The sequence below is a fragment of the Scyliorhinus canicula genome, chromosome 1 (genome assembly GCF_902713615.1).
Source record: "Scyliorhinus canicula chromosome 1, sScyCan1.1, whole genome shotgun sequence".
In the NCBI taxonomy this organism is placed as follows: domain Eukaryota; kingdom Metazoa; phylum Chordata; class Chondrichthyes; order Carcharhiniformes; family Scyliorhinidae; genus Scyliorhinus; species Scyliorhinus canicula.
Window position 1 is genome coordinate 89,420,954 of NC_052146.1, and position 25,517 is coordinate 89,446,470.

At 41.1% G+C, this 25,517-nt stretch overlaps 1 protein-coding gene across 12 annotated transcripts in view; it reads left to right on the top strand.

Annotated features, from left to right (window-relative positions):
• Positions 1–25,517, top strand: part of ahdc1 (AT hook, DNA binding motif, containing 1) — a 308,161-nt gene that overhangs the window by 258,735 nt on the left and 23,909 nt on the right. For all 12 annotated transcript variants that reach the window (XM_038795173.1, XM_038795171.1, XM_038795145.1 and 9 more), the window contains one exon: positions 21,479–25,347. In XM_038795173.1, coding sequence (XP_038651101.1) covers positions 21,541–25,311 — 3,771 coding nt within the window. In that variant the 5' untranslated portion in view covers positions 21,479–21,540 and the 3' untranslated portion in view covers positions 25,312–25,347. The remainder of the gene's footprint in view (positions 1–21,478; positions 25,348–25,517) is intronic.

The window sequence follows — 25,517 nt, forward strand, 5'->3', positions numbered from 1 at the left end:
TGGTGATGTGGGACTGATCCCTCTGTGTCAGAGTCTAGTATTTAGCCACTGCCCTGTTGTGTGTCAGATAAACTCTGCCAGAACAGCAGTGAAAGGGTGAAGATCACCTTCATTCCCAGAACTAAAGATGGGGGGGGGGGGGGGGAAATCAGCCAGGAGCTCCCATTTCTTCTTACTCACTGCTTATCTGTGTGTGAATGGAAACAGAGTTTCTCTAAATTTTTCTGACCAATCTTAACTTGTTACTGTGTGAGGACAGGGTCAGTTGGGCATGCAGTGGCAGCCACCCTTGTCTGAATGTCTGCCAGTATTTGCTGTCCAAACACAGAGGATAAGTGGTCCCTTGTGACCCATGCCCTTGGAACTGTGCCCCATTGTGAATCCCAGGCTTTAGGAAGCAAAGAAGAATGTCAAAATGGGAGAAGAAAAATATTCTATTAATCACAAAATATTTTTAATTTTTAAATAATTTTATTCATTTATTGTATCTCCTGTAAATAATTCCACCGAAATAATCAAATACACTGAAAATAAAAAGGCAAATGTTCTACCATTTCAACATTCACTTCAGACATAACTGCTGCATTCAACAAATTTAATATAAGTATAACATGTCACGCATTATTTGTTCAGCTTGAGGTTTATCTGCAATAACAAACATTTAAGTTACAACGTATTTCAAATAATATTGATAAACTGAGACAATGTTTTCACAAGCACTTACATTTAACATAAATGAAAAGTGTTAATTTCACATTTAACCACTCCTCTTGCAGGCCCATGCAACATTTTAAACTAATTGCATTAAAATCAGTGGAAGTGCCCTGTGATTTCTAATTTGGAAATGTGATATTTAACTAAACATTTTGTCCAACATTTCTTCTTTATGATTACACTAGATAGGTTTTGTGGCAAGATGGGTATTCTTGTTTTATTGCGATAATAAATCCCATTCTTCCCTGACTTTCTATTGGTAACTGCTGTGGGACTGGCTACAGCAGTGGGGTCTGTTAAAATAATGAGAGAACAAAGTCGGGGCAGTTTGCAGGTAGCAGCAGTGAGATTCAGTTTGAATAATGGTAGTCTCAGAGACCTGTATCTGCCAACCCAAATAATGTATATCACTTTGGTGTTAGCTGTTGAGTATGTCTTACATTATCATTTTAAGGATGAGGCATCCCTTCCAACTAATATGCCCCTTTCTGGAGGGGCATTTCATTAATTGTTCTCCCAGCTAGAGAAATGCTGGCAAGTCTGTATTGAACATCTCCAGTTGCTTGGAGAAGGTTGAGGTGTGCTGCTTTCTTGAACAGCTGGTAGTTATTTTTTTAACACTTCTGAGACATTTCAGAGGCACCGACATGGCTAGCCATACATTGTACCAAGAAGGCAAATAGGTGATTGCCAGTGGACCACTTTGCCTCTCTGAAACTTGAAGGCATACAGCAATTCTACCAAATGGCTGTTACTTCGGAGAAGAGGAAGGGCTGAGTTTCCACTGGGCAATTTATTGTAATACCACAGCCGAGGATGCGAGCCTGATTGAGAGGGGCACAGACACAAACATGTCTTACCACATATTTTAGTGCTAAGGTAAATTAATTTGTCTTCTGCTAAAATATGATTTTAGTTCCAAATTTTAGCTTTATGAAGCATAATTAAATATTATTTTGAATTACACATGTATAAATACATTAGGTTTAAGAATAATTTTATTATTTAATATCTCTTTTTTTATAAATTTACAACAATCTATATCTATTTTCTATACTACATAAAGGTGATTACAAAGATGGGTTTTCCTTCACTTCAAGTCTCCTCATATTATTGGCCTATTACCTCTACACTTGACACTTTCAATTAATGCTTTAAAGCTCAAAACACTTGCTATGTACAGGGTGTATGACTCTCCCTTGCCTGTGTATTGTACAACTTAAGGTCTTCCTAACGTATATTTGTTTTATTATTCCCTTAGTCATCTATGGTTATATGCCTTTTTGCCGTTGTTTCATGACAGTGGTAGCAAAGATAGCTTAAAATTCTCTCATCAGTTGATCATCTCATCAGTTGGCTGTAAGCCTTTTAAATACATTAGCTTTCCTTAAAATCTTAGCAAGATTTCAGCTGACTTGACCCCCCTTAATTAGAAAACTTAATTATAGAAGATCCTATTCTATTTATTCTGTGTTGAGAAACTAAGAAATGATATGAACAAAACAGCGCATTTGACTTGCGCTCTTACAGTTGTCCCATCTGTTGGTCAAAGACAGGTTGGCATTTGAGGACCAAACATAAAGCACTTTGGCTTTTTTGCTTGCAGTGGGTCATAAATGATTGGTGAGGAAGTTGTAAATGGAGCACAAGTATAAAGCTATCCGTGATGCTGGATATTTAGGGGTTCAAACATTAATTCCACATTAATTAAAATCATTCTAATCCATGTGAAATAGCATGCATGATGCCAATGTCATATTTCAATACTGAAATAAATTGGATGAATGATCAGAAACATTATGGGGACAATACGCATTAGGGACGCGATCCGCCGGCCGAATTGCATTCTCGATCGAGCGCAACGCAACCAGTAGATCATGAGAAAGGCCTCCTACTGGCTTTCTGGCAGCCTTAGCGCCTAGCAGGATCAGCCCCAATCCTGCGAGGCATAGGAATTGGAATCCTGCGCAAAAGGGGTGTGACCTGTTAGACGTTTAACTGCTGTTGCATAAAGAGTCAAAGGTTCTGCTCCTTTTCACAAGCACCTTTATTTTACTTTAATTGACTCTGCACAAAACTCTATCATCACATCACCTGACACAAAGGTCACCTGAAGGCTCTTTACAAATCAGTGTCAATTATTGGACACTTAACATACATGAGACAACTAATTGGAATGTCTTCTAACCCATGACTTAACAGTCTCCCCTTCCTTGGAGAAAATAAATAATTAGGTGAAAACAAAATTACAAGAAACTCAACAACACATGCAGGAATGATAGTAAAAGTTTCTTTAAATACATTAAAAACAAACGGGAGGCAAAAGTAGACATTGGGCCGCTCCAAAATGACGCTGGTAATCTAGTGATGGGAGACAAGGAAATAGCTGAGGAACTTAATAAGTACTTTGCGTCAGTCTTCACAGTAGAAGACATGAGTAATATCCCAACAATTCAGGAAAGTCAGGGGGCAGAGTTGAATATGGTTGCCATCACAAAGGAGAAGGTGCTAGAGAAACTAAAAGGTCTGAAAATTGATAAATCTCCGGGCCCAGATGGGCTACATCCTAGAGTTCTAAAGGAGATAGCTGAAGAAATAGTGGAGGCATTAGTTATGATCTTTCAAAAGTCACTGGAATCAGGGAAAGTCCCAGAGGATTGGAAAATCGCTGTTGTAACCCCCCTGTTCAAGAAGGGAACAAGAAAAAAGATGGAAAATTATAGGCCAATTAGCCTAACCTCGGTTGTTGGCAAAATTCTAGAATCCATCGTTAAGGATGAGATTTCTAAATTCTTGGAAGTGCAGGGTCGGATTAGGACAAGTCAGCATGGATTTAGTAAGGGGAGGTCGTGCCTGACAAACCTGTTAGAGTTCTTTGAAGATATAACAAATAGGTTAGACCAAGGAGAGCCAATGGATGTTATCTATCTTGACTTCCAAAAGGCCTTTGACAAGGTGCCTCACGGGAGACTGCTGAGTAAAATAAGGGCCCATGGTATTCGAGGCAAGGTACTAACATGGATTGACGATTGGCTGTCAGACAGAAGGCAGAGAGTTGGGATAAAAGGTTCTTTTTCGGAATGGCAACCGGTGACAAGTGGTGTCCCGCAGGGTTCAGTGTTGGGGCCACAGCTGTTCTCTTTATATATTAACGATCTAGATGACGGGACTGGGGGCATTCTGGCCAAGTTTGCCGATGATACAAAGATAGGTGGAGGGGCAGGTAGTATTGAGGAGGTGGGGAGGCTGCAGAAAGATTTAGACAGTTTAGGAGAATGGTCCAAGAAGTGGCTGATGAAATTCAACGTGGGCAAGTGCGAGGTCTTGCACTTTGGAAAAAAGAATAGAGGCATGGACTATTTTCTAAACGGTGACAAAATTCATAATGCTAAAGTGCAAAGGGACTTGGGAGTCCTAGTCCAGGATTCTCTAAAGGTAAACTTGCAGGTTGAGTCTGTAATTAAGAAAGCAAATGTAATGTTGTCATTTATCTCAAGAGGCTTGGAATATAAAAGCAGGGATGTACTTGAGGCTTTATAAAGCACTAGTTAGGCCCCATTTAGAATACTGTGAGCAATTTTGGGCCCCACACCTCAGGAAGGACATACTGGCACTGGAGCGGGTCCAGCGGAGATTCACACGGATGATCCCAGGAATGGTAGGCCTAACATACGATGAACGTCTGAGGATCGTGGGATTATATTCATTGGAGTTTAGGAGGTTGAGGGGAGATCTAATAGAAACTTACAAGATAATGAATGGCTTGGATAGGATGGACGTAGGGAAGTTGTTTCCATTAGCAGGGGAGACTAGGACGCGGGGGCACAGCCTTAGAATAAAAGGGAGTCACTTTAGAACAGAGATGAGGAGAAATTTCTTCAGCCAGAGAGTGGTAGGTCTGTGGAATTCATTGCCACAGAGGGCGGTGGAGGCCGGGACATTGAGTGTCTTTAAGACAGAAATTGATAAATTCTTGATTTCTCGAGGAATTAAGGGCTATGGGGAGAGAGCGGGTAAATGGAGTTGAAATCAACCATGATTGAATGGTGGAGTGGACTCGATGGGCCGAATGGCCTTACTTCCGCTCCTATGTCTTATGTAATTTCCCCCCTTATTTTCTTTTCATTTTTTGGAAAAAAAGCAGTCACAGAAACAGGCGCCCTTCATTAACAATATCCAAATGTTTTTGTGCACGACCCCCTCTTTTTGTAAAGCAGTCTGAATTGATAGCCACTGTCGACCCATTTAATTTTTGCTATTTCCCCTCTGTCCAACATCTGCTTCAAACTTGCAATATCTATCCTTAACCTTTTTTCATTGACACTTTTTGTCGAGTGCACATTATCCCACAGGGAGTTATTGTCAATGTGACATTCAATAGGTACACTACGCAAATCCCCATATCCCAAAATTTCTGTCAATATCTGAGATATATAAAAGGCCATATATCCACCAACTCTACAAGACTTGACATCTCAGCAGCCAAAGTGCTTTTGAGCACTCTCCTTATTTTCTTTGTTTCTCACACGAGGGCAACATTTACCATTGTTCCCCAAAAATAAAATTATAAAACCTGCGTTTGAAACACCATCACATGAATTTGTATGGGACGCATCACTATAAACTATGAGTTTCAACTGCCTATGGTCACCTAAAACTGGGAACCTCAAAACACACTCCTGCATTTTTAGTTTGACCAGCGCTTTATTTGCTCTTATTATGTCTTCCACTTCGGGATCATTCATTTTTGTACTCAACTCTAAGACATCAAAACTCACGTCCGGTCTAGTCTGTCTACCTAACCAATTCAGTTGCCCAATTAAACTTCGCAGTTGCTCTTTTTCCATCTTTAAAACCATTGTGTCATTTTGTCAAACCCGGTCATGACTGAATTTATAGCAGCACGGTAGCATTATGGATAGCACAATCGCTTCACAGCTCCAGGGTCCCAGGTTCGATTCCGGCTTGGGTCACTGTCTGTGTAGAGTCTGCACATCCTCCCCGTGTGTGCGTGGGTTTCCTCCGGGTGCTCCGGTTTCCTCCCACAGTCCAAAGATGTGCAGGTTAGGTGGATTGGACATGATAAATTGCCCTTAGTGTTGGGTGGGGTTACTGGGTTATGGGGATAGGATGGAGGTGTTAACCTTGGGTAGGGTGCTCTTTCCAGGAGCCGGTGCAGACTCGATGGGCCGAATGGCCTCCTTCTGTACTGTAAATTCTATATTCTATATCTAATTGCTATTGGGCTGATGCTTTCCAAATAAGATTGGTGACGTAAAGTTACCCTAACTTAGTCTGTCCAATTTCCAGTACAATATATATAAATGCACCGGAAGCCTCACTTCGAACCCTGAATTCTTTCCTCAAACCAGAGATTACAATAGCTTTGAAATCACTAGTCCTACCTCACCGAAAAATACCAGACGCATCATTTAATCCATATACACATTTGTTCAACTTCCAGAGTATCGTATCCCTTCTGTGTTAGGAGGACGGAGAAAAATATCTCTCAGGAGGCCCCTGTAAAAAGGCAGCTTTTATATCTATAGATTTGCATTCCCATGCCTTTGTGGCTAATAGAGCCAAGACGATCTTTAAAATAACCTTTCCTGCCGTAGGTGAATCTACCCTTAAATCCTGATCTTCTAAGTTTTCTTCAAATCCCCTTGCCACAAGCCTGGCCTTTGCATTATAAGCTCCATCCGGAAGAACCTTTTCTGTGCAAATCCATCTGTGGGATAGAGCTCTTTGTCCCCTAACCGGTGCTTCCATGCATACTCCAAATTTACTCAACTATGCAGTTCTTGCTGTTTGGCATCTTTGATTACTTTTTCATCTCATTTACTGGAAGCCACCAAAATTTCACGTGCATGTGGGCTTCTACTCCCATTAGTATTCGTAGTCTACTCATGTTCCGAGACCATGATAAACTATGTCCCCTCTCCTGCCTGGTATCTCGTTCTGTACTGCTACTACTTGATCTTTCCCTTCTGCTGTGGGATGTCCTTTCAATAGTTCTCGACCTTTTCCTGCGGACCAATTCACTATCCGATGTACTACCTGAACTGGCAATGCGTTTATGTGCCCTCCATTTTTGAACTTCGTGTTCCCAATCCATTGTCTTGACTCCCTCCCCTGAATGCTGTACATTCAACCAATGTTTAGACTTTCCAGTGGCCTTCCCTGCTCTACTAATAACAGTTGCATCCTTTCATTGACTCGACTCTTCAGGCAAGTATGTCACTTTTGTACCAACTTTTGGCAGTTGTCCTTTCGGAAAAATGGCCTGTTCTAATTCATCAGAAGTGTTGTGTTCCTCTACAGAAACCCTGTCTAGATCAGTTAACTGGCCCTCATAGTTCAGTAACATGTGCATACCAGATGACCCTGGTTCCTTGTCATGTCTGTCTGCTGTGTCTAAATTTGAAAATGTATAATCTGTACCCATTGTCCTTGATGAATGTACCCGAACAGTTTGATTGCCATGTTGCAAAATAATTGTTTTGCCATCCATGCCTATGATCTTCCCATGACCTTTCAATTCATTACAATTGTCTCTCTTATAGTACACTAAGTCTCTTTGCTGAAAAACGGTATTTGATGGCCGTACATTATGCCTTAAAGCTCTGCAAATTCTTTCAGAGACTTCTGCTTCCAAAAAAGCTTTTCTACTGCTAGGTAATGCATTTAAATGCTCAGGAAAGGTAGAGCTAACTGTAGTCCCTTCCCAAGCTGGAGGCTGGTCATCCAAAATGGACGGAATTTTAGGATCTCTACCAAACACTAATTGATAGGGTCTATAGCCCCAAACCATCTGCAATGAATTGTTTGCATGTACCGCCCATGCTAACGCTAAATTTAGCTTGCAGTTTGGTCGATCTGCCAAACTTTTCCGGAGCCTGTCATCTATTACCACATGGTTTCTTTCACACATACCTTTACTAAATGGGCTTTCTGCAGTCGTATTCATAACTGTGGTATTTAAATGTTCACACACATCCGTAAACTCATCATTAGCAAATTCTCCCCCATTGTCCGTAAGGAATTTTGCCGGTGGCCCCATTCCCATCCCTATCCATTTTTCCACGATTTGATACAGAATTACTCTCTTTTCTTTACTTCGTACAATCGGTGATTGACTAAATCTTGTTGCTAAATCTACAAAATGCAAATGTAAAATGTAAATATATTATTGGCTTTATCCCAGATCTTAAGGTCCGTGGCAACAACGTCGTTAAAATCCCTGTCCAAAGGTGGGGTTACTATTGGTCGTGCTGGTGTCCTTCTGTACTTCCTACAAACTTCATAGTGATCACTAACCTGTTCTATTAGCTTAGTATAGTCTTCATCCCTTACCCCTGCATCCTTTAATAAATGTTTCAGCCTCCGAAGAGGCGGATGCGCAAATTGCCTGTGCAATTTTAATACAAGCTTTTCATCAGCTAAAGTTCCATTTTCAACTGCCATTAACACATCCTTAACTGTACTTGAAATATTATTTGTCAGTGATGGAATACAAGTGTCCCAACTGTGTAAATTGTAAGATCACTGTCTTTCCAAAAACGGTTGCCTTATCCTGTTCCATATCCTGTTTCATATCCTGTTTCATGTGTACTTTCTTCATCGACGATCTGCTCAGAAGCAAAGGTATCTCACTTGATACAACATCCGTGCTAATTAAATGATTCACTCTGGCAATATTGCAAGGGATCTTCAGAGTATTATCATCCCCAAACCTGAAACTTGTGGAACTTTCAAATTCCTTAACCTTGTTACGATTTTAAGCATTCAAGGAGTCCAGGTAACATTTTAACCAGTCAATTCCACACACAGCCACTGTCCAATGCAGCACAATTGAAGGATTCTGCAACCAACACCCTCATTACTGGCATAAATTGTTTGTTAATAGGCCTTCTTTCTGGTCACTATCTTTTTCCTCTTCTGACTCTTCCGTGTCATGTGTCGCTTCAAATACTATTATAGCGTGTTGGACAGTTGAAAGCATAATGGTATTGAGAGTCACATTGAAAACATCGATTTATCATAGCCCGTGCATTTCTGGGGTTCATCTTCCTATTGTAGGTACTAACTGGGTTTCTGTCTTCATAATTTCAGGGTCTCGATCTCCTTCTATAGTCTTGGAACCTGTTCGTAGCCGTATGATTTCGCCATCCTGTTAGTAGTGTATCTTCCATATTCTGCTTTATTGCAGACTGACCTTTTTGGGTCATCCGAGCCATCGGAATTGAATGTTTCCCCAGAAACTTTTTTAAAGCATCTGTCATCTGATCAAATAAGGTATCCTTATCCACAAACTGAACTCCTGTCAAAACCAGGAGCCAATCCATGTTGCTCACTCTAGCACAGTCAAGTAATTTAAAGGCCAACACAGTCTGTGGACATTCCAGGTTGTGTTTCTGCAGCCTTTTATATAGACTGCCAAATTCCATTATATAGTCTTCAATGGAGAAATCCTCTATTTTTCAGAACCTATCAAAATCCGACCATGCTTCATACGCAGTTAAGAAGTAATCCTTTTTATAAATCTTATCCATACAACGTAATAGAGTCTGCAGACCTTCTTCTGAGTCTCACTCTTCCAATTCCAGCTCAGAAAACACTTTGCTTCGGATTTTACTGTCATCAGGTAGAGAAAGAGCCAATACCTTCTTTTCTCTTTCCCAAGTACCTTAGTCCACATAACTACTGCACTTCTCCATTGGTCGTATGATCCCCTTTCAGAAGATAAGGGGGTTAGTCATATCCCATCTTTATCCTAGGTTTAGCCATATATCTCTTTTTTTCTTCTCAGTCACTCCTTGGTTTGGTCTGGAAAAGTTGTATCTTTCAACCCTTCACATTTGCACAGCAACCATCCTCTGCTACCTTTGTTAGACATTTAACTGCTGTTGTACAAGAGTCAAAGGTTCTGCTCCTTTTCGCAAACACCTTTATTTTACTTTAACTGACTCTGCACAAAACCCGATCATCACATCATCTGACACAAAGGTCAACCAAAACGACTTTCTGAAAACTTCTCTGCGGTTGCAGGGTTACCGTGCTGAGGGGCAGCAAGGAAACTCCAGTATCCGTCTGAGATCTTAAGAGAACAAACTGAAATAGCTAACTGGAGGGGGGTAACATGGGGTCGCAGTAATGTCACTAGACTAGGAAGCCAGTGGCCTGGGCTAATGCCCATGGCAGCTGGTTGAATTAAGATTTAATGAATAAAATCTGGAGTTGAAAGTTAATCTCAGTAGTGAGTGACCATGAAACTATCATCGGTTGTTATAAAAAACCTATGTGGTTCACTAGTGCCCTTTCAGGAAGGAAATCTTTCATCCTTGCCCGGTGCAGCTTACATACGATTCCAGAGCCACAGTAATGTGATTGACTCTTACCTGCCCTCCGAAATGGTCTAGTTCAAGGGCAAGTAGGGATTGGTAACAAATGCTGGCCTTGCCAGTGAGACCCACATTCGATTAAAGAGTAAAAAATACTTCTGGTGTCCATAGAGATTAATAAATTATGAATTCATGTTTCACGGCAAACAAACTTCATGTTATTTTTGCTGGAAAGACTCAGTAAATCAATCAACATCTGTGGTAAGGATAGATGTGATGTACACCTTATCAGAACAGATTTCATATTGCTTTTCTTGCTTCTAGAGAGAACTCCAACTATTTAAGGAATATATTATAAAATAGTCAGCTGCTCTAATCAGCTATCTGAATTCTAACAGATGTCTCTCGAACTTATATAGTGCCTAAAACAATTGGGTCGAGATTACAGTGTTCGGGCGGCACTTGGCGCAGTGGTTAGCATTGGGACTGCGGTATTGAGGACCCGGGTATGAATCCCGGCCCTGGGTCACTGTCCGTGTGGAGTTTGCACATTCTCCCCGTGTCTGCATGGGTTTCACCCCCACAACCCAAAGATGTGCAGGTTAGGTGGATTGGCCACGCTAAATTGCTCCTTAATTGGAAAAACAAAATGATTGGGTACTCTAAATTTATTTTTTTTAAAAGAAAGATTACAGTGTTCCGAATATCTGGTGCCCTCACAGCACCAGGGACCTGGGTTAAATTCTGACCACAGGTAACTTCCTGTGTGGAGTTTGCACATTCTTCCGGTGTCTACGAGGACTTCCTCCGGGTTCACCTGTTTCCTCCGACAGTCCAAAGATGTGCAGATTAGGTGAATTGGCCATGCTAAATTGCCCCTTATTAGCCAAAGGTTAGTTGGGGTTACGGGGACAGGGATGGGGATTGAGCCTGGGGAGGGTACAAAGTAGATGGGACTAATAGCTGCCTCCTGCAGTGTAGGGATTATATTATTATATATGAATTATATATTAGCATTATTGGCATTTGTTTGCACTTGTGGTTTAAATTCTACAACAAAACCTCACTTTGGTAGAACTAAATTCATCTATCAACTCCATGAGATAAAGCAGTTCAATGAATGTTAATGGAAATCAGAGTTTTTCTTCACACAGTGATCAGCTTCTGCATCCTCAATACAGAAATGTCAATTTGGGTCAAATAAAAGACTTGAAAGTTAAGTCACAACAGCCATTATTGATCTGACCACAATTTTTGGTCAGAGATATTGTATCTATGATTGATATTGCTGTACATAACTGTGCTTTGCCCATCTGGTTCTAAGTCCCAAGAAGGACCTGCTGAAAATCACTCAAGGACACCTTACTCGCCCTGCCAGCCTTCCCCATGTAAAGAAAACATTTTGAGAAAATCTAAAGCTGTCTGAGATCCTTGTTGCTTTTATTCATTGAATAAGTAGGAAATTCAATGTCCAAAGTTAGACTTATGCAGTCTTCCACTGTTGACTTGCACAATAGAGTTTATAGAATAGAAAGAAATAGATGTTCAAGATCACTGTGAATACCTTGTCAGCATCCTCAGCATCAGTACTAAACCTGATTAATCACCCAACTTTAATTCTTTAATCACATAACAGTGCGATGGTGAACTGTATTTATTTTACAACAGTTAAGTTTGGAATAGGTTATGAGGATTCCGAGAAGCTAACCCAGTACAAAGAGCTGGATGTCATGGCCAATTCATCTATGGTAGCTGAAGTGCAGACGCTTGAGTATTTGCCAAAGCTCTTGTCTACAAAACCAGACCTACTGGATGAGAAAGATTAGCCATTTGGATCACAACAAATAACATAATTTGTTCATTCAGAAAGGTTCCTCAGAGCAGAAAGTCCATACTGAGGCACTTAAGTCCACCTACAATAAACCTAACAATGTTGACGGGGGTAGGTGATTAATTCTAATCCACATCATGGTTTTCCAACAGAAGTGAATGACAGCCAGTTAAAGTTTTGATCTCCATTATCTCTATTCAGCACCAAAATATCTCATAATTACATTATTTTGTAAAGTTTATTTTCACTCGGCCAGCTTCCTCTAAGATAGATGGTTAGGTGACTCCTTGAAATAATTCAGGAAAATAGGAATAAATAATTTATGATATTTATATCTCGATAAGAACATTAATATGCTGGGGAAAGATTGACATAATGAGTTAGCATCGTATCCTTACAATTCTGATGTCTGGGCTTGCATCCAACTCTGATTTAACTTGTACTGATTTGGTGCAGCCAGCACTAAGTTTGAACCTGGTATCGTCTACAGATACTGCAGTGGAACTCGTATATGGGGAGGAATTCTCTGATAATGGGGGCTATGTCCCCACGCCCGCAGGAAAATGGGTGCAAATCACTCTGGACTTTCCTGGAGAAAGTCCAGAGTGATTCTCCGTTTTGAAGGGGGCTAGCAGGGCCCCGGAGTGCTCCTCGCAGGTCCGGCTGCCGATACGGGGCTCTGCACTTAGGGCCGCGGGCCCGCGCATGAGCCCGTCAGCCCCAAGTAACATGGCGGATCAACACAGTGGGCCAGCCCCAACAATATAGGCCCCCTCCCCAAATCGCAGCATCCGCCGATCAGTGACCCCCGAGCGCGATCCTGGTCATCATGGAGCTTACCCCCTCCTCCCCAGTGACGAATCTCCCTGCAGCCGCTACTCCAAGCTCCCGCCGGGTGGAACCATGAGTAAACCACGGCGGCAGAAACTCGGCCAGTTTTCGGCGGATAAGCGCCGCGGGAGCATCTTTCAATGGCCCCCAACTGGGGCTGCGTCGACCATGTGCGTGCGATTGTCGGCGAATCTCCGATCCCTGGAGAATCGTGAGAGCGGCGTCGGACTCGATCGCAGGTCTGACGCCCATTCTCCACCCCCGCGCCGAGCGCGATTGCGGCGCGGAAGCTCGGTGAATCCCACAATGGTTTCAGCATTTCCTGAAAACAGGTATCATTTACACTTATGATTAAAAAGATAGAAATGACTTTGTTCCGCACTTCTCATATGTTAAAAACCTGAGAGATCACACTATGCGCAGGAAATGCGGGGAAATGAAATAGATTATCGTATCATGCTTCTCCTAATGTTTGCTAATAGCTCCCTGGAGCAGCTCATCTGCCTGCTTTCCATCATAAGGGACATAAACAAATGGTTAAAAATGAGGAGCGAAACGATGGTTTTGGTTTTACGACACAGTTTTCCTCAGATAATTGGGGGGGGGTCACATGAGTTGAAGTATTGTACCTGTACAAAGTATTACATTTCAGGGCTGACCTTCTATGAGTAATGGAAAGGCGGTCTTGCATATTCCGTATTGAACAATTTGTTTTGAGATATCTTCCATTTTTGGTCCACTGTGATGCTCGAGTTAATTAGTTATTTAGTGAGCGCGATCTAGCCGAAATGTTTCTCAGTGTCATTTGTGGCGGGTTTTGCTGGGAGTATCCTGCCGGCGAGTTCCCCACCTCTATCTAATGACACTTTGTCACTTTTCTGGGCCCTGGAGAGTTTCTCAATGGTTTAGCCCACAGTTAGGCTGCGATTCTCCCAAAATGGAACAAAGTCCCTTCACGAGCGCATTTAGCAGCGTGTTTCGGGCGCAGCGTGGCCGTTGGCTTGCGGCCTTAGAATTTGTTTCATCACTTGGGAGCTGAACACCGAGATCGGACTGCCGTTCTGAAAGGATGCCCCGATCTCAAAGTGAGCTTGTGGGTCCCCCACACCTCCCACCCATGGGCAATGTACCTCCACACACATGGGCATTACCCCCCCCTCCCCACAAAGTAAGGACACCCCGCTGAGGGGTATCTAGGGCCTGTCCTCTTCAGCAACCTCAACATCCCCTACAGGCACCCCCCCTTCCAGGACCCCTACCAGTCACCCCCAACCTCCCAGAAGCCCCTTCTCACCTGCCTTGCACCCCCACCCTTCATACCCCCCTCCACCCTACTTCCATGGGAATGGACTCCTCCGATCCTGTTGGCACTGCCACCCCCTGCACTGTCAGCGTATTCAGATGGAGGGCTGGGGAGGGGGGCACCCTGCACTATGCTTGACCACCCAGGGACCTCTGAAGGCCTTGGAGACCCCCGGGTGCCACGTGATCACGCCCATTTTGGTCAGGATTTTGATTCCGATGCCTCACAAGACTGGGTAGATCTCGTGAGGCGTGAAGGCTGCCGGGAAGCCTGCGGGAGGCTTCTACCAGCTGTGCTCTCGCTCTAGCTCAATGAGGCAGGCAGATTGAGCCCAGTATGTTCACAGTATTTGACAAGTTTAGGCACCCAGATTGAGAAAAGCTTCTCAAAGAATTATGTTTCAGTCCACATTTCTTATCTAGTCCTGGTTGTTCTCTTTGAAGATTGAATTACTGGCATTAGGATATTTCTGATAGTTCTATATCACCCAATTAGATCAATTCTATAAAATTTCTCACAGATGTTGTTCCTTTTTGGAAAAGAATTGAGGCAGCCAGGAAACTATGGGTAATTCAAGATAATGTGATGTTGGAAATCTTAAGTACAAAAGGTTGGCTGGGCTGGAATGCAGACATGGGAAATATTGGCTCACTGGTCCTACTGAATTTAGGATCAGGGTAAGTAAAGGAAAAGTCTTTCTCACAGCGAGTGAAGGGCAGTGTGTCCCCAGATTGCAAGGATGCGTGACAAACTTCAAATACGCTCTTGTGATCAACATACGTACTGAGGTTTAATGTTAGCTATCTCCTCTATTCCCTGCAAAATCGGTGTTCATTTAAAACACACTGCTGTGTGCCATATTGAATTGGAATCATTTTGGCTGTCTCTTCCCTTTCTCAGTTCCTGTGCATTTTTTTCACCTTATTTTGTTACTAATTGATTTCAAAGTTTCTTTGCCCTTCAAAAAACTAATTGAGTTTTTGAAAGTCCGCAGCTTTTTCTCAATGGCTAGCTAGAGAGACATTAGATTAAAGTTACAGAGACTTGATGGGAAAGAAATTAAGGCGGGTTCCAAAACACACACAAGTGATGGAATATAAAAAACATGAGGCTGACAAGCTGCAGCCACATATACACATTGCAATCCCCACATACACTCATCCCAGCTAACAAGATGGCACTGGTTGTGCTGGCGTGCGACCATAGAGCTGATGGTCGGCTGAAGCTTAAGGGCACCTAGCGGGTTGGCCAGGGGGCACTCCTATATGATGTTTGATACCCATCCACCCTGACCCCACAGTCCGTCTCCTGGCCATCCCCCGCTACTCCTCCCGGTCCTGGCAGAAGCCCCCCCAGCCAACGGCACAACTGTCAGCAAACTATAGTGATGTTGGACACTTTCCGTACCTCCTCTCTCTCCCTCCATAGCCACGGCAGCGGCTTCACGATTTTTAAAAGCACAAGTGAACAGTGCCATCAGGAACTTGCGGAGAATACCGGGTCGGACCCGCTAATGACATGCAAACGGTGTTTACTGTATGTGCGTTCCGGACCGCATTGACGGCACTGTTGAGGTGACGGAGAATTGAGATTTGGCATCAAATTGACACCCGTTGCGATGTTAGCGTTGGAACATATTCTCTGCCCAATCACGTTTTGCGATTTTGGCGTCAGCCAACGGAGAATCCAGTCCAAGGTTTTTAAGATCTGCCCAAATCCCCATGGAAATGGGGATATCTTAAAAGGATTTCTTGACAACCTGAGTTGGATGAAGGTAGCTAGGTTAAGGGATATGTCAGTGGAGATGCAGTAGAAGACATTTAAGAAGTTATTTCAGAATAGATGCATCTAGTGAAAAATAAAGACTCTAGGGAAGGATGCATCATGCGTGGCTAACTAAGGAAGTTAAAAGCAGAATTAAATTAAAATAAAGAGTGTATAATTCCACAAAGTTGAGTGGTAGGCCAGAAGATTGGACAGAATATAAAGAACAGCAAAGAAGTGAGGAGGGAGAAATTAGAGAACAAGAGAAAGCTAGCAAGGAATATAAAATATATATAGTAAGAGTTTCTAAAGGTATTTAAAGAGGAAAAGACTGAGCAAAGTGAGCAATGAACCTCTAGATAATGAGAATAGGGAATTAATAATGGAAAATAAGGAAATGGAAGATGAATGTGGTTGACTCTTAACTGCCCCTTGCTGAAATGGCAAGCCACTCAGTTGAAGGGCAATTCAGGATGGGTAGTAAATGCTGGCCCAGCCAGCGACGCCCACATCCCAAGAATGAATAACAAAAAATCGAACATTATTTTCTCTGCCTTCACTGCAGAGGATACAAATAACAACTCTGAAATAATTGTAATTCAGTAGTTGAAAGAGAGGGAGGAACCTCAAACTATTCCAATCACCAGAGAAAGGGTGCTGACAAAATTATTAGAACTAAAAGCTGACAAGTCCCTACACCCTGATGAACTTCATTGTAACCTCTTAAAAGCAGTGGCTGCTGTGATAGTAGATGCATTAGTTTTAATTTTTCAAAATTTCTGAGGCAGACTACTATGGGGGGGGGGGGGGGAAACTCATTTTTCCCTCCTTATTAATCGTTTAGTCATTTTTTGCGGTCCTTTATATTCTGTACAATGTTCTGATCTGCCACTCATCTTTGTGGAATTATATGTTTTTTGTTTCAATTTAATACTATCTTTAACTTCTTTAATTAATCACGGCTGGGTGAGCTAAATAGGAGCAGTGTGAGACTTTGCCCCTCAGTGGGGAGGAAGTCTCACCTTTGGGAGCTGCTGGCTGATCCAATTGGCTGGCAGCTCTATCAGTCCTGGCAGTGCCAACAGTACATTAGAGAGTGCTGCTGGTAGTGCAACCAAGAGGAAGAAGAAAGTTCAATGTATCCCAGAGACAAGTAAATCTGGGCAGGGAGGGATTAGCAGATTTGGGAGGGGTGGTGTTGGGGTGGTGGGTTTAATGAGGCAGCAAGAAAGGGGGATTCTATGTTAGTGGGAGGAGGCCCAACTATTTTCTTGTGTGATCAGCATATTATTAGTCAATTGGCTTGATAACAAACCAATTGACCCTTGATTATTTGTTTTAATATGGAGAGAGACATAAATTGGGGAAATGCATTATCCTTTTAAAAGGCTGCCTTTTATTTGGCCCCTTAATTTGTTAATTTAGTTTTATAGATTTACCACAATTTAGGATAAATGCAGGAAACTACAGGCCAGTTAGATTAACATCTGTCACAGGGAAAATTCTGGAATCTGTTATTAAGGTGGTTATAGCAGGATTCTTAGAAAATCTCTAAGGCAGAGTCAACATGGATTTGTGAAATGAAAATTAATTTTGACTAATTATTTGGAATTCTTTGAGGAAGAAACAAGCAACATTGGTAAGGGGGAAACTGGGATTGAGCTGTACTTAGATTTCCAGAAGGCACTTGACAAGGTGCCATGTCAAAGGTTACTGCACAAAATAAGAACTCATGGTGTAGGGTGTAACATATTAGCATGGATAGAGCATGGTTAGCTAATAGAGAACAGAGAATAGGCCTAAGTGGGCCATTTGCCAGTTGTTAAGATATGACAAGTGGAATACCTCAGCAATCAGTGTTTGAGGGTCTCAACTATTTTATAATTTATATTAATGACTTTGATGAAGGGATCGAATGTACAGTTGTTAAGTTTGCTGATGGGCAGCACGGTGGCGCAGTGGGTTAGTCCTGCTGCCTCACGGCGCCGAGGTCCCAGGTTCGATCCCGGCTCTGGGTCACGTGTGGAGTTTTCACATGCTCCGCGTGTTTGCATGGGTCTCACCCCCACAACCCAAAGATGTGCAGGGTAGGTGGATTCGCCACGCTAAATTGCCCCTTAATTGGAAAAAAATAATTGGGTACTCTAAATTAATTTTTTTAAGTTTGCTGATGAGACAAAAGCTAGGCAGAAAAGTAAGTTGTGAAGAGGACGCAAGGATAGATAGACTAAGTGCGTAGGCAAAAATTTAGAAGTTGGAGTACAGTGTGGGAAAATGTTCTTGTGTTCTTATGTTGATCATGAGAAAGAAATTAGAGTACGAGTGGAAGCTAGCTGAAAATGTAAAAATGGATAGCAAGAGTTTCTATTTTTGTATAAATTTAGAGTAGCCAATTCAGTTTTTCCAATTAAAGGGCAATTTAGTGTGGCCAATCCACCTACCCTGCACATCTTTGGGTTGTGGGGGCGAAACCCACGCAGACACGGGGAGAATGTGCAAACTCCGCACGGACAGTGACCCAGACCCGGGATCCATCCTGGGACGTCGGCGCCGTGAGGCATCAATGCTAACCACTGCGCCAACGTGCTGCCCTGATAGCAAGAGTTTCTACAGGTATTTAAAAAGGGAAGGATAAATAAAGTGAGTGTTGGTCCTCTGGAGAGTATTAGTCATAGATAATAAGGAAATAGCAGATGAAATGAACAAATATTTTGCTTCTGTCTTCAATATAGGGAATACAAAACAACATTCCAGTGATTAGTGTAAATCAAGAGGTGGAAAGTCAAGAGGAACCTGGTGAAATTATAATCACTAGGGAAGTGGTACTGAGAATACTGATGAAGCTGATGGCTGACAAGTCTCCAGATCCTGATGGACTTCATCCTAGGATCTTAATGATGATGTAGTTGGTGTTATCTTTTTTAAATTTGCTAGATTCTAGAAAAGTTCCATCAGTCTGGAAAGTAACAAATATAACCCCTCTGATGCTGTGGATATAGGAGTGCCTGTAGATATGCTGTACTTTGATTTACAGAAGGCATTTGCTAAAGAAAATAAAAGTTCATGGTAGAGATGGTAACAAATTAGCATGGATCGAAGATTAGGTAGCTGGCAGAAAACAGAGTATGAATTAATAGGTCTTTTTCCGATTGGCGGGATGTGACGAGTAGAGTCCCGCAGGGGTCTGTGCTGGGCCCTCAACATTTTCAACTTTATATCAATGACTCAGATGGGGAGATGAAAGTATGTTGTGGAGAGGTCATAACAAGATTGCATATAGATATTGATAGGTTGAGTGACTAGGCAAAAATCTGGCAGATGAAGCACAATGTGGAAAAATGGGAAGTTGTTCACTTTGGCAGGAAGAATAAAAAAGCAGAGTGCTGAATACATGAAGAATTACTGCTGAATTCTGAGCTGCTGAGGCATCTACATGTTCTGGTGCATGGGTCACAAAAACCTAGTACGCAGGTACAGCAAATAATTAAGAAGGCTACTGGAATGCTATTCTTTATTATAAGAGGAATTGAACCTAAAGGTATTATACTTCAATTATCCAGGGCATCTCGAAAACTGTGTGCGGTTTTGGTCTCCTTATTTAAGGAAGGATGTAAATGGTTCAGAGGAGGTTCACTGAATTTATACCTACAATGAGCAGGTTTTCTTATAAGGAAAGATTAGACAGATTGGGCATGTTTCCATTGGAATTTAGAAGAGTGAGGGATTACTTGATTGAAGTATTTAAGATCCTGAACAAGGTGGATGTGGAATAGATGTTTCCTTCTTGTAGAGGAGTCTAAAACTAGGGGCTAATGTTTTAAAATTAGGGACCACCCTTTTTTACTGTCAGAGAAGAGGAGAATATCTTTCTCTGAGGGTTGTGGGACTTTGGAACTCTCTCCCTCAGAAGGGGGTGGAAGTGGTGTTATTGAATATTATTAAGGCGGAGGTAGATAGATTCTTGTTAGGCAAGGAAATCAAAGGTTATCAGTGGTAGATGAGAATGTGAAATTCGAAACACAAACAGATTAGCCATGACCTCATTGAATGTCGGTGGAGCAGGCTCGAGGGGCAGAATGATCTACCCCTCTCCTAATTCATTTATTTTTATGTACACAATTTATCTTACAATCTCAAAAACCTTTGAGTGAAAGACATCAATAAAGTGGGAATCAGCTTTTGGTTCTACCTGTCAGTCTTAGACTAACTGTAAGCCTTTTCTTGTATGAGTGAAGGTCCCCCTTATTAGAACTTTTATAAGATAACCAAATTTTTGTACAGGAAATTTGAAGTGAAGGAAAAAGGAAGGAATTGTATTGTTTCTTCAATAATAGTCTCTTTCATGTATGTCCCACACTTTTCCGATTTTAGGATCTTTAGAAATTTGAATTGGCATAAAGCATTTGTATGAAAATAGTATAATATCAGGCCAAATTGTATGCTTTGCCAATGGAGAATTGTGCAGATTTTTATGAGAGTATTAATTTATACTAAAATGGAAAAGTAAAGGACATATATCTTCCCTATTGGCAGAGTCAAAAATAGACCCATGCTACAAAATGGATACAATCATTTGAATAATGAACATTGCTATGCCGGGGGCAGATAACCTTGTGACACGTATTCATTTAAAATTGTTCTACTAAATTAAAGCTTTCAAATTGAAGCACTAATCACATCAAATTAACACAAGAGGTTTATTCTGATATTAACTAAAATGTCATCATATTTGATCAGACACCCCAATAAATAAATACATTTCTGAGTTAAACCTTAAATTGAGTAGAACAACAGAATGCTTTATTTAAAATGTAGCTGACAAAATGTTTTTCTTTCTCCGATTTCAAATATTTTATGCCTCATTAATCTACATTTTATGTTTTATGTGTAAACTTGTTTACATATTCAAATAGCAAGATCATATTAAGGGAGTTTAAAATAAATCAGTCTGGTTTTTATTTTTTTTAAATTTGTTTTAACTATAGGTATTTCCATAAAGTGTAGGAGGTCACAAACCAACACCTATTCCAACGCTGCTAACATTAACATTCAGAGTAAACCATTGAACTGTACTAAAAGGAGAACACACACATCACCAAGTCACTAGCCATAATAAAAATGTCTGCTTCTAAGGAATCTTGTAATGGCTCTGAAGAAGCCAAAAGTGTTCCTTTGGCCAATGGGTCTCTAGATATAACAGATGGTCAGTATTCAAATGCATAGACTTATAATGAACCAGATATTGTGATTCAAATGGATTTAGTTAGTATTTTTTAGACTAGGAAAACAAAAATCTGGTATAACGAGGAAAGTTTCAAGTCAGACATAGGATCAGACAAGTCCAGCATTGTTAAAGCTGAAACCAATGAATTTGCAAAAGAAAAAGTGTCCGCTGATACACTCCATAGAAGTTTTCCAAATGCTACAGTGGGAGCTGGGAAAAGAAATATTAACAACGTTGTGATATTGCTGAAAAATTAAATGTGGCCATGGCAAAAATAATTTGTACCCTGTAGATATCTTTAAGAGATGTCATGAAATATTTAAATCTCTTTTCTGATGAAATGCAAAATAATGGCATCTAGCTCTGTTGTGGTACACTTAAAATTGATTCCAGCACCTTTCAAAGTAATGGAAGCAAAGTAGCAAAAAATGAAAAGACAGGATTACAGTATAGTTTCTTTTCTTCAGTTGTGCTTGCTGGCAGCATTAGACGCCCCAAGGAAAGCCTGCAAATAAGATCTAAATCTCAGATGGCAAGCCGAAGGCAAGCAATGGATAGGACGCAAAGAAAGGAGAGCACAGACCATTGTGAACGCAGGTGTGTTGAATTTGAAAAGTTTGACCCAGCCAACACAGATCCTAAAATCGAAGCTCTGATCTCATCTGCAGTATCACCTAACAACAATAGTTTCTTTGAAAATATGTCATTGTACAACATGCCGGAACATAGACACCACGTAAAGTGTGAAAGTTCTAAAGCTGGAATTCTGAAGCAGAACAACCAGAATGAAGATGAGATAAATGCTGGGCTACTTTTAACTGAAACAACATGTAAAAAGTATGCGCTGAGGAAAAAAACAATGATTCAGTATAATCGAGAAAATACTCTGGAACAAATTGAGTTTGAAAAATACTGTAAGAGTATTTCCATTCCTTCAGCATCCACAGAAGGATGTCAAGACTATGGAGCAGCCCCTCGGTTGCCTCCTAAAAGGACACTTTTCAATAAGAACCCAAAAACTAAATGCAAAGGGAGTCGGAAGATGTTAGTTAAACTAACAAAAATCAATATTCAGAAGTACCTAATGCATACAGAAAGAAAAACAAAAATGTGTCAGAAACCTTTAGCACACAACAATCTGAGTGCAGGAGTCAAAATGCATAATGTTACTATGCCAGAGCAAAACACAACTGCATTACCAACGGTGAAGAAAGGTAGGAGGAATAAGATGGCGGCAGCATTACCTACAGGTGAAATTCCTATCGTCATTAAAAGGAAACGAGGTCGGCCAAGGAAAGTATTACCTGAAGGTAGCAATGAAGCTACCAATCACGTGAAAAGAAAGCCAAGGCATCATAAACTTTCTCCACCACAACCTACATATATTGCTGGATCCAATGACAATACAACAGACTATGCAGATGTTTTGTCCAAATTGGCCTTTTTAACTAAACAAAGTCTGATCTTGGGTAGATGCTCGCCACCCAGGTGTTGGTCTCCCAGTGACCCGGGATCATTTCAGAGATCGGCTTCTATGCACCAGGACATGTCTCAATTTTATCGTACATTAGCAGGTACCCGAAGGAGGGGTGGAAAAGCCGGATGTTCTCGAGGAAGGCAAGTGGGACAATTTGCAGAATCATCTTCTACTTTCAGCGACTTCTTTGAAGGCATTGGAAAGAGAAAACGTATATTCTTAGGTGAGACAAAATTGTATGCAAGAAAATGCAAATGGGGCACAGAAATGAAAGAGAAGCCAGTTCAAAGGAGGAAACCATACAAGCGTGCACTTCCATTTCCGGAACATGGAATTTTTCGGAACATGAATGCTGAAAATTCAGAATGGGCAAGACAAAATGAAAATTTTTGGAATATAAATCAAGGTTATCCTTCAAAGCAACAAATCAGAAATGGTTTGTATCCATCTTATCCTGGTATGTCAACGCAGTCATTTCCCAATACTATTTGGGAATCAGGTTCTGTGTCAAGAAATGGATATTTGATGAGTTGCCTATCCTCCAACCAAAGCAGTGTTTCCCAACAAAGTCCTGGTTGTATTGCTGGATATTTCCGTTCTCTACTTGATTCAGATGATTCTTCAGATTTGATGGATCTGTCATTTTCGCAGACTGGGCAAGAATCGTGTAACATAACTGGAAGCTTTGGAGTCAGCAATTCAACACAGCCATCAAGACACTTAACGCATTACCAAGAAGGGTTTGATAAAACCAATTCTCCTAATTGTGTTGGTAGCCAGCAACATACAAATCAAACACGACAGGCTTATCCACAAATGATTCCAGAGAATTCAGATAGTGTTGAATATGGCTCCACGTATCATACTTCTGACACAGAAACTTTCCAAAGAATTGCTCCTCGACCACCACTTTCTAGACAGGCTGTACTTTCATGTCAACATACTCCAGATAACTATGCTCATTATAGTAATTACAGACCTAAAGCTCCAAGTTTCAGTACTTCCGACGTAATACAGCAACCTAGAGAGTATTCTGGTCTTGACTTTCTAGGTAACAGAGATTGTACATTTGGCTATGACACCAGCAATAATGTTACTTCCTCTCAAGCCACCTCAACTGATACGTACAGTCAACATGCAATTGGTTCAAACCTACATTTTAATAAGGTTTCTTCATTTAATACTTTTAGGCCAGAACACAGTTCTCTGATTTTACAAGCATCATTACCTTCAGAGAGTCAATCTGATGCAGCCTGTTCAATGGACCACACATCTCAGAAATACTTTAATTCATTGCCATTATCAGCTGATACCTCCAGGATGGCATTTTCTAGAGGACTTCAATTGAGCTGTAAATCCAGTTTTAATCTTTGCGATGGTAACATGGCATATTTTAATAACCATTACACACCAGTGTTGGATTACAACCTGAATGAATCAAAAGACATCTTGGATATTTCAAATTATACACCTCAGAAAGTAAAGCTAAGGCCATTTCCAGAGACTTTCACAGAATCCTCATCCCACTTTAATGCATCATTTGAGAATTCAGAGGGAAGTATTAATATTTGCAGTAATATGGCAAGTGAAGAGAAATCCAGTCTCTCAAGTTTAGAGAAGCTCATGATGGACTGGGATGAAACAGCACCCGTTGAAAGAGCTGGACCGAAGGTTGGTTCCAAACGTCAGTGGAACCATCATGTACCTTTCCCCAGTGATTCAAAAGCTGTTTACGGAAGACGCAAACGAATTGATATGTCCAGTCCCCCTCAGTTGGTTTTTCCAGCATCGCCCCCATTTCCTTCCAGAAAGGCTACAATACCAAGACAGAGCAGGAATGCTAGAGGCCTTTGTAGTCCAAATAGGAGAGAACAAGTTGTCCGCAAATCAAAGCTGTTACAGAAAACTCAAGGAACAAATCCTATATTCTCTGATAATACAGACTGTGGTTTAGATTATGGCTATAGTACAGATAACAGCATGCCCCCAACTCTTTCAAATGTCCCAAATTTCCAAGTTCAGAAAAGTGATCAGAAAGAATATTGCAGCTTATATTCCTCTGGTTGTACAACACCAATGCCTGATGAAAATTTCTCACCAAGGTTTCCCAGCAATGATGTTCAAGAGAGTGTTCCTATGTTTTCAGACCTAAAGCAAACTGCATTAGATGTGGAACCCTTTTTAAGCCCTCAACAACAGTTAACTGCCCAAACACTGCAACATTCAATCAACCCAGATCATGAAAGACTACTGTCTGATAGCCAAGACTTTTTTAGTTTGCGAGCCCCAGGATATGCAGACAATCTAGAGTCAAATGAAGGGAAAAAACATCCAGCTTTTTATGATGCATTGGAAACCAGCTCAGGAACAGATGTTGCTCCTACCACATCAGCAACCGACAGAGATTTGCCAGTGTCACAGCTTCAGTTTGAATCTGATAATTCAGTTGTTTTAGAAACAAACGCAAGATATTTTCAGAATTCTACCACTTACAGTTCATTGGATGAGAACAAGAAAGAAGCTGACATATCCTTGTTTGGTATACAGGGAAGAAATAATCTACCGAGTGCTGGACCCCAAATAATCCCTCTAAACATAGCACAAATTGACAAAGAAACACAGAAGCTTGCGATAGATTACAGCAGCTCTGCATACGCTAGTGCCACATTAACTACAGCAAATGCTTCACCTGCATCAAGTGATTCTTCTATACATGTGGACAATAATTACACAGACAAACAAGGAAATCGTAGACAGGCAGCAATGGGCTTACTGCTAGACCAAAATCAGGATGAGGTGTATACAGGAAATGCTTCACAGTGACTTCTGATAACATTGCAAGAAAATCAGTGCAATTAGGTAAGACCATGCTATTCCTTGATCTTTTCCTAGATTTAGCCTGTGATAACAATTGTTTCTTGTTATGAATTGCATTGTTTTTCCATAGGTTCCAGGAACATTAATGAATACATTATGTATACTATAATGTTTATTGTGAACATTGTGATAGATTATGTTTAATGTAAACC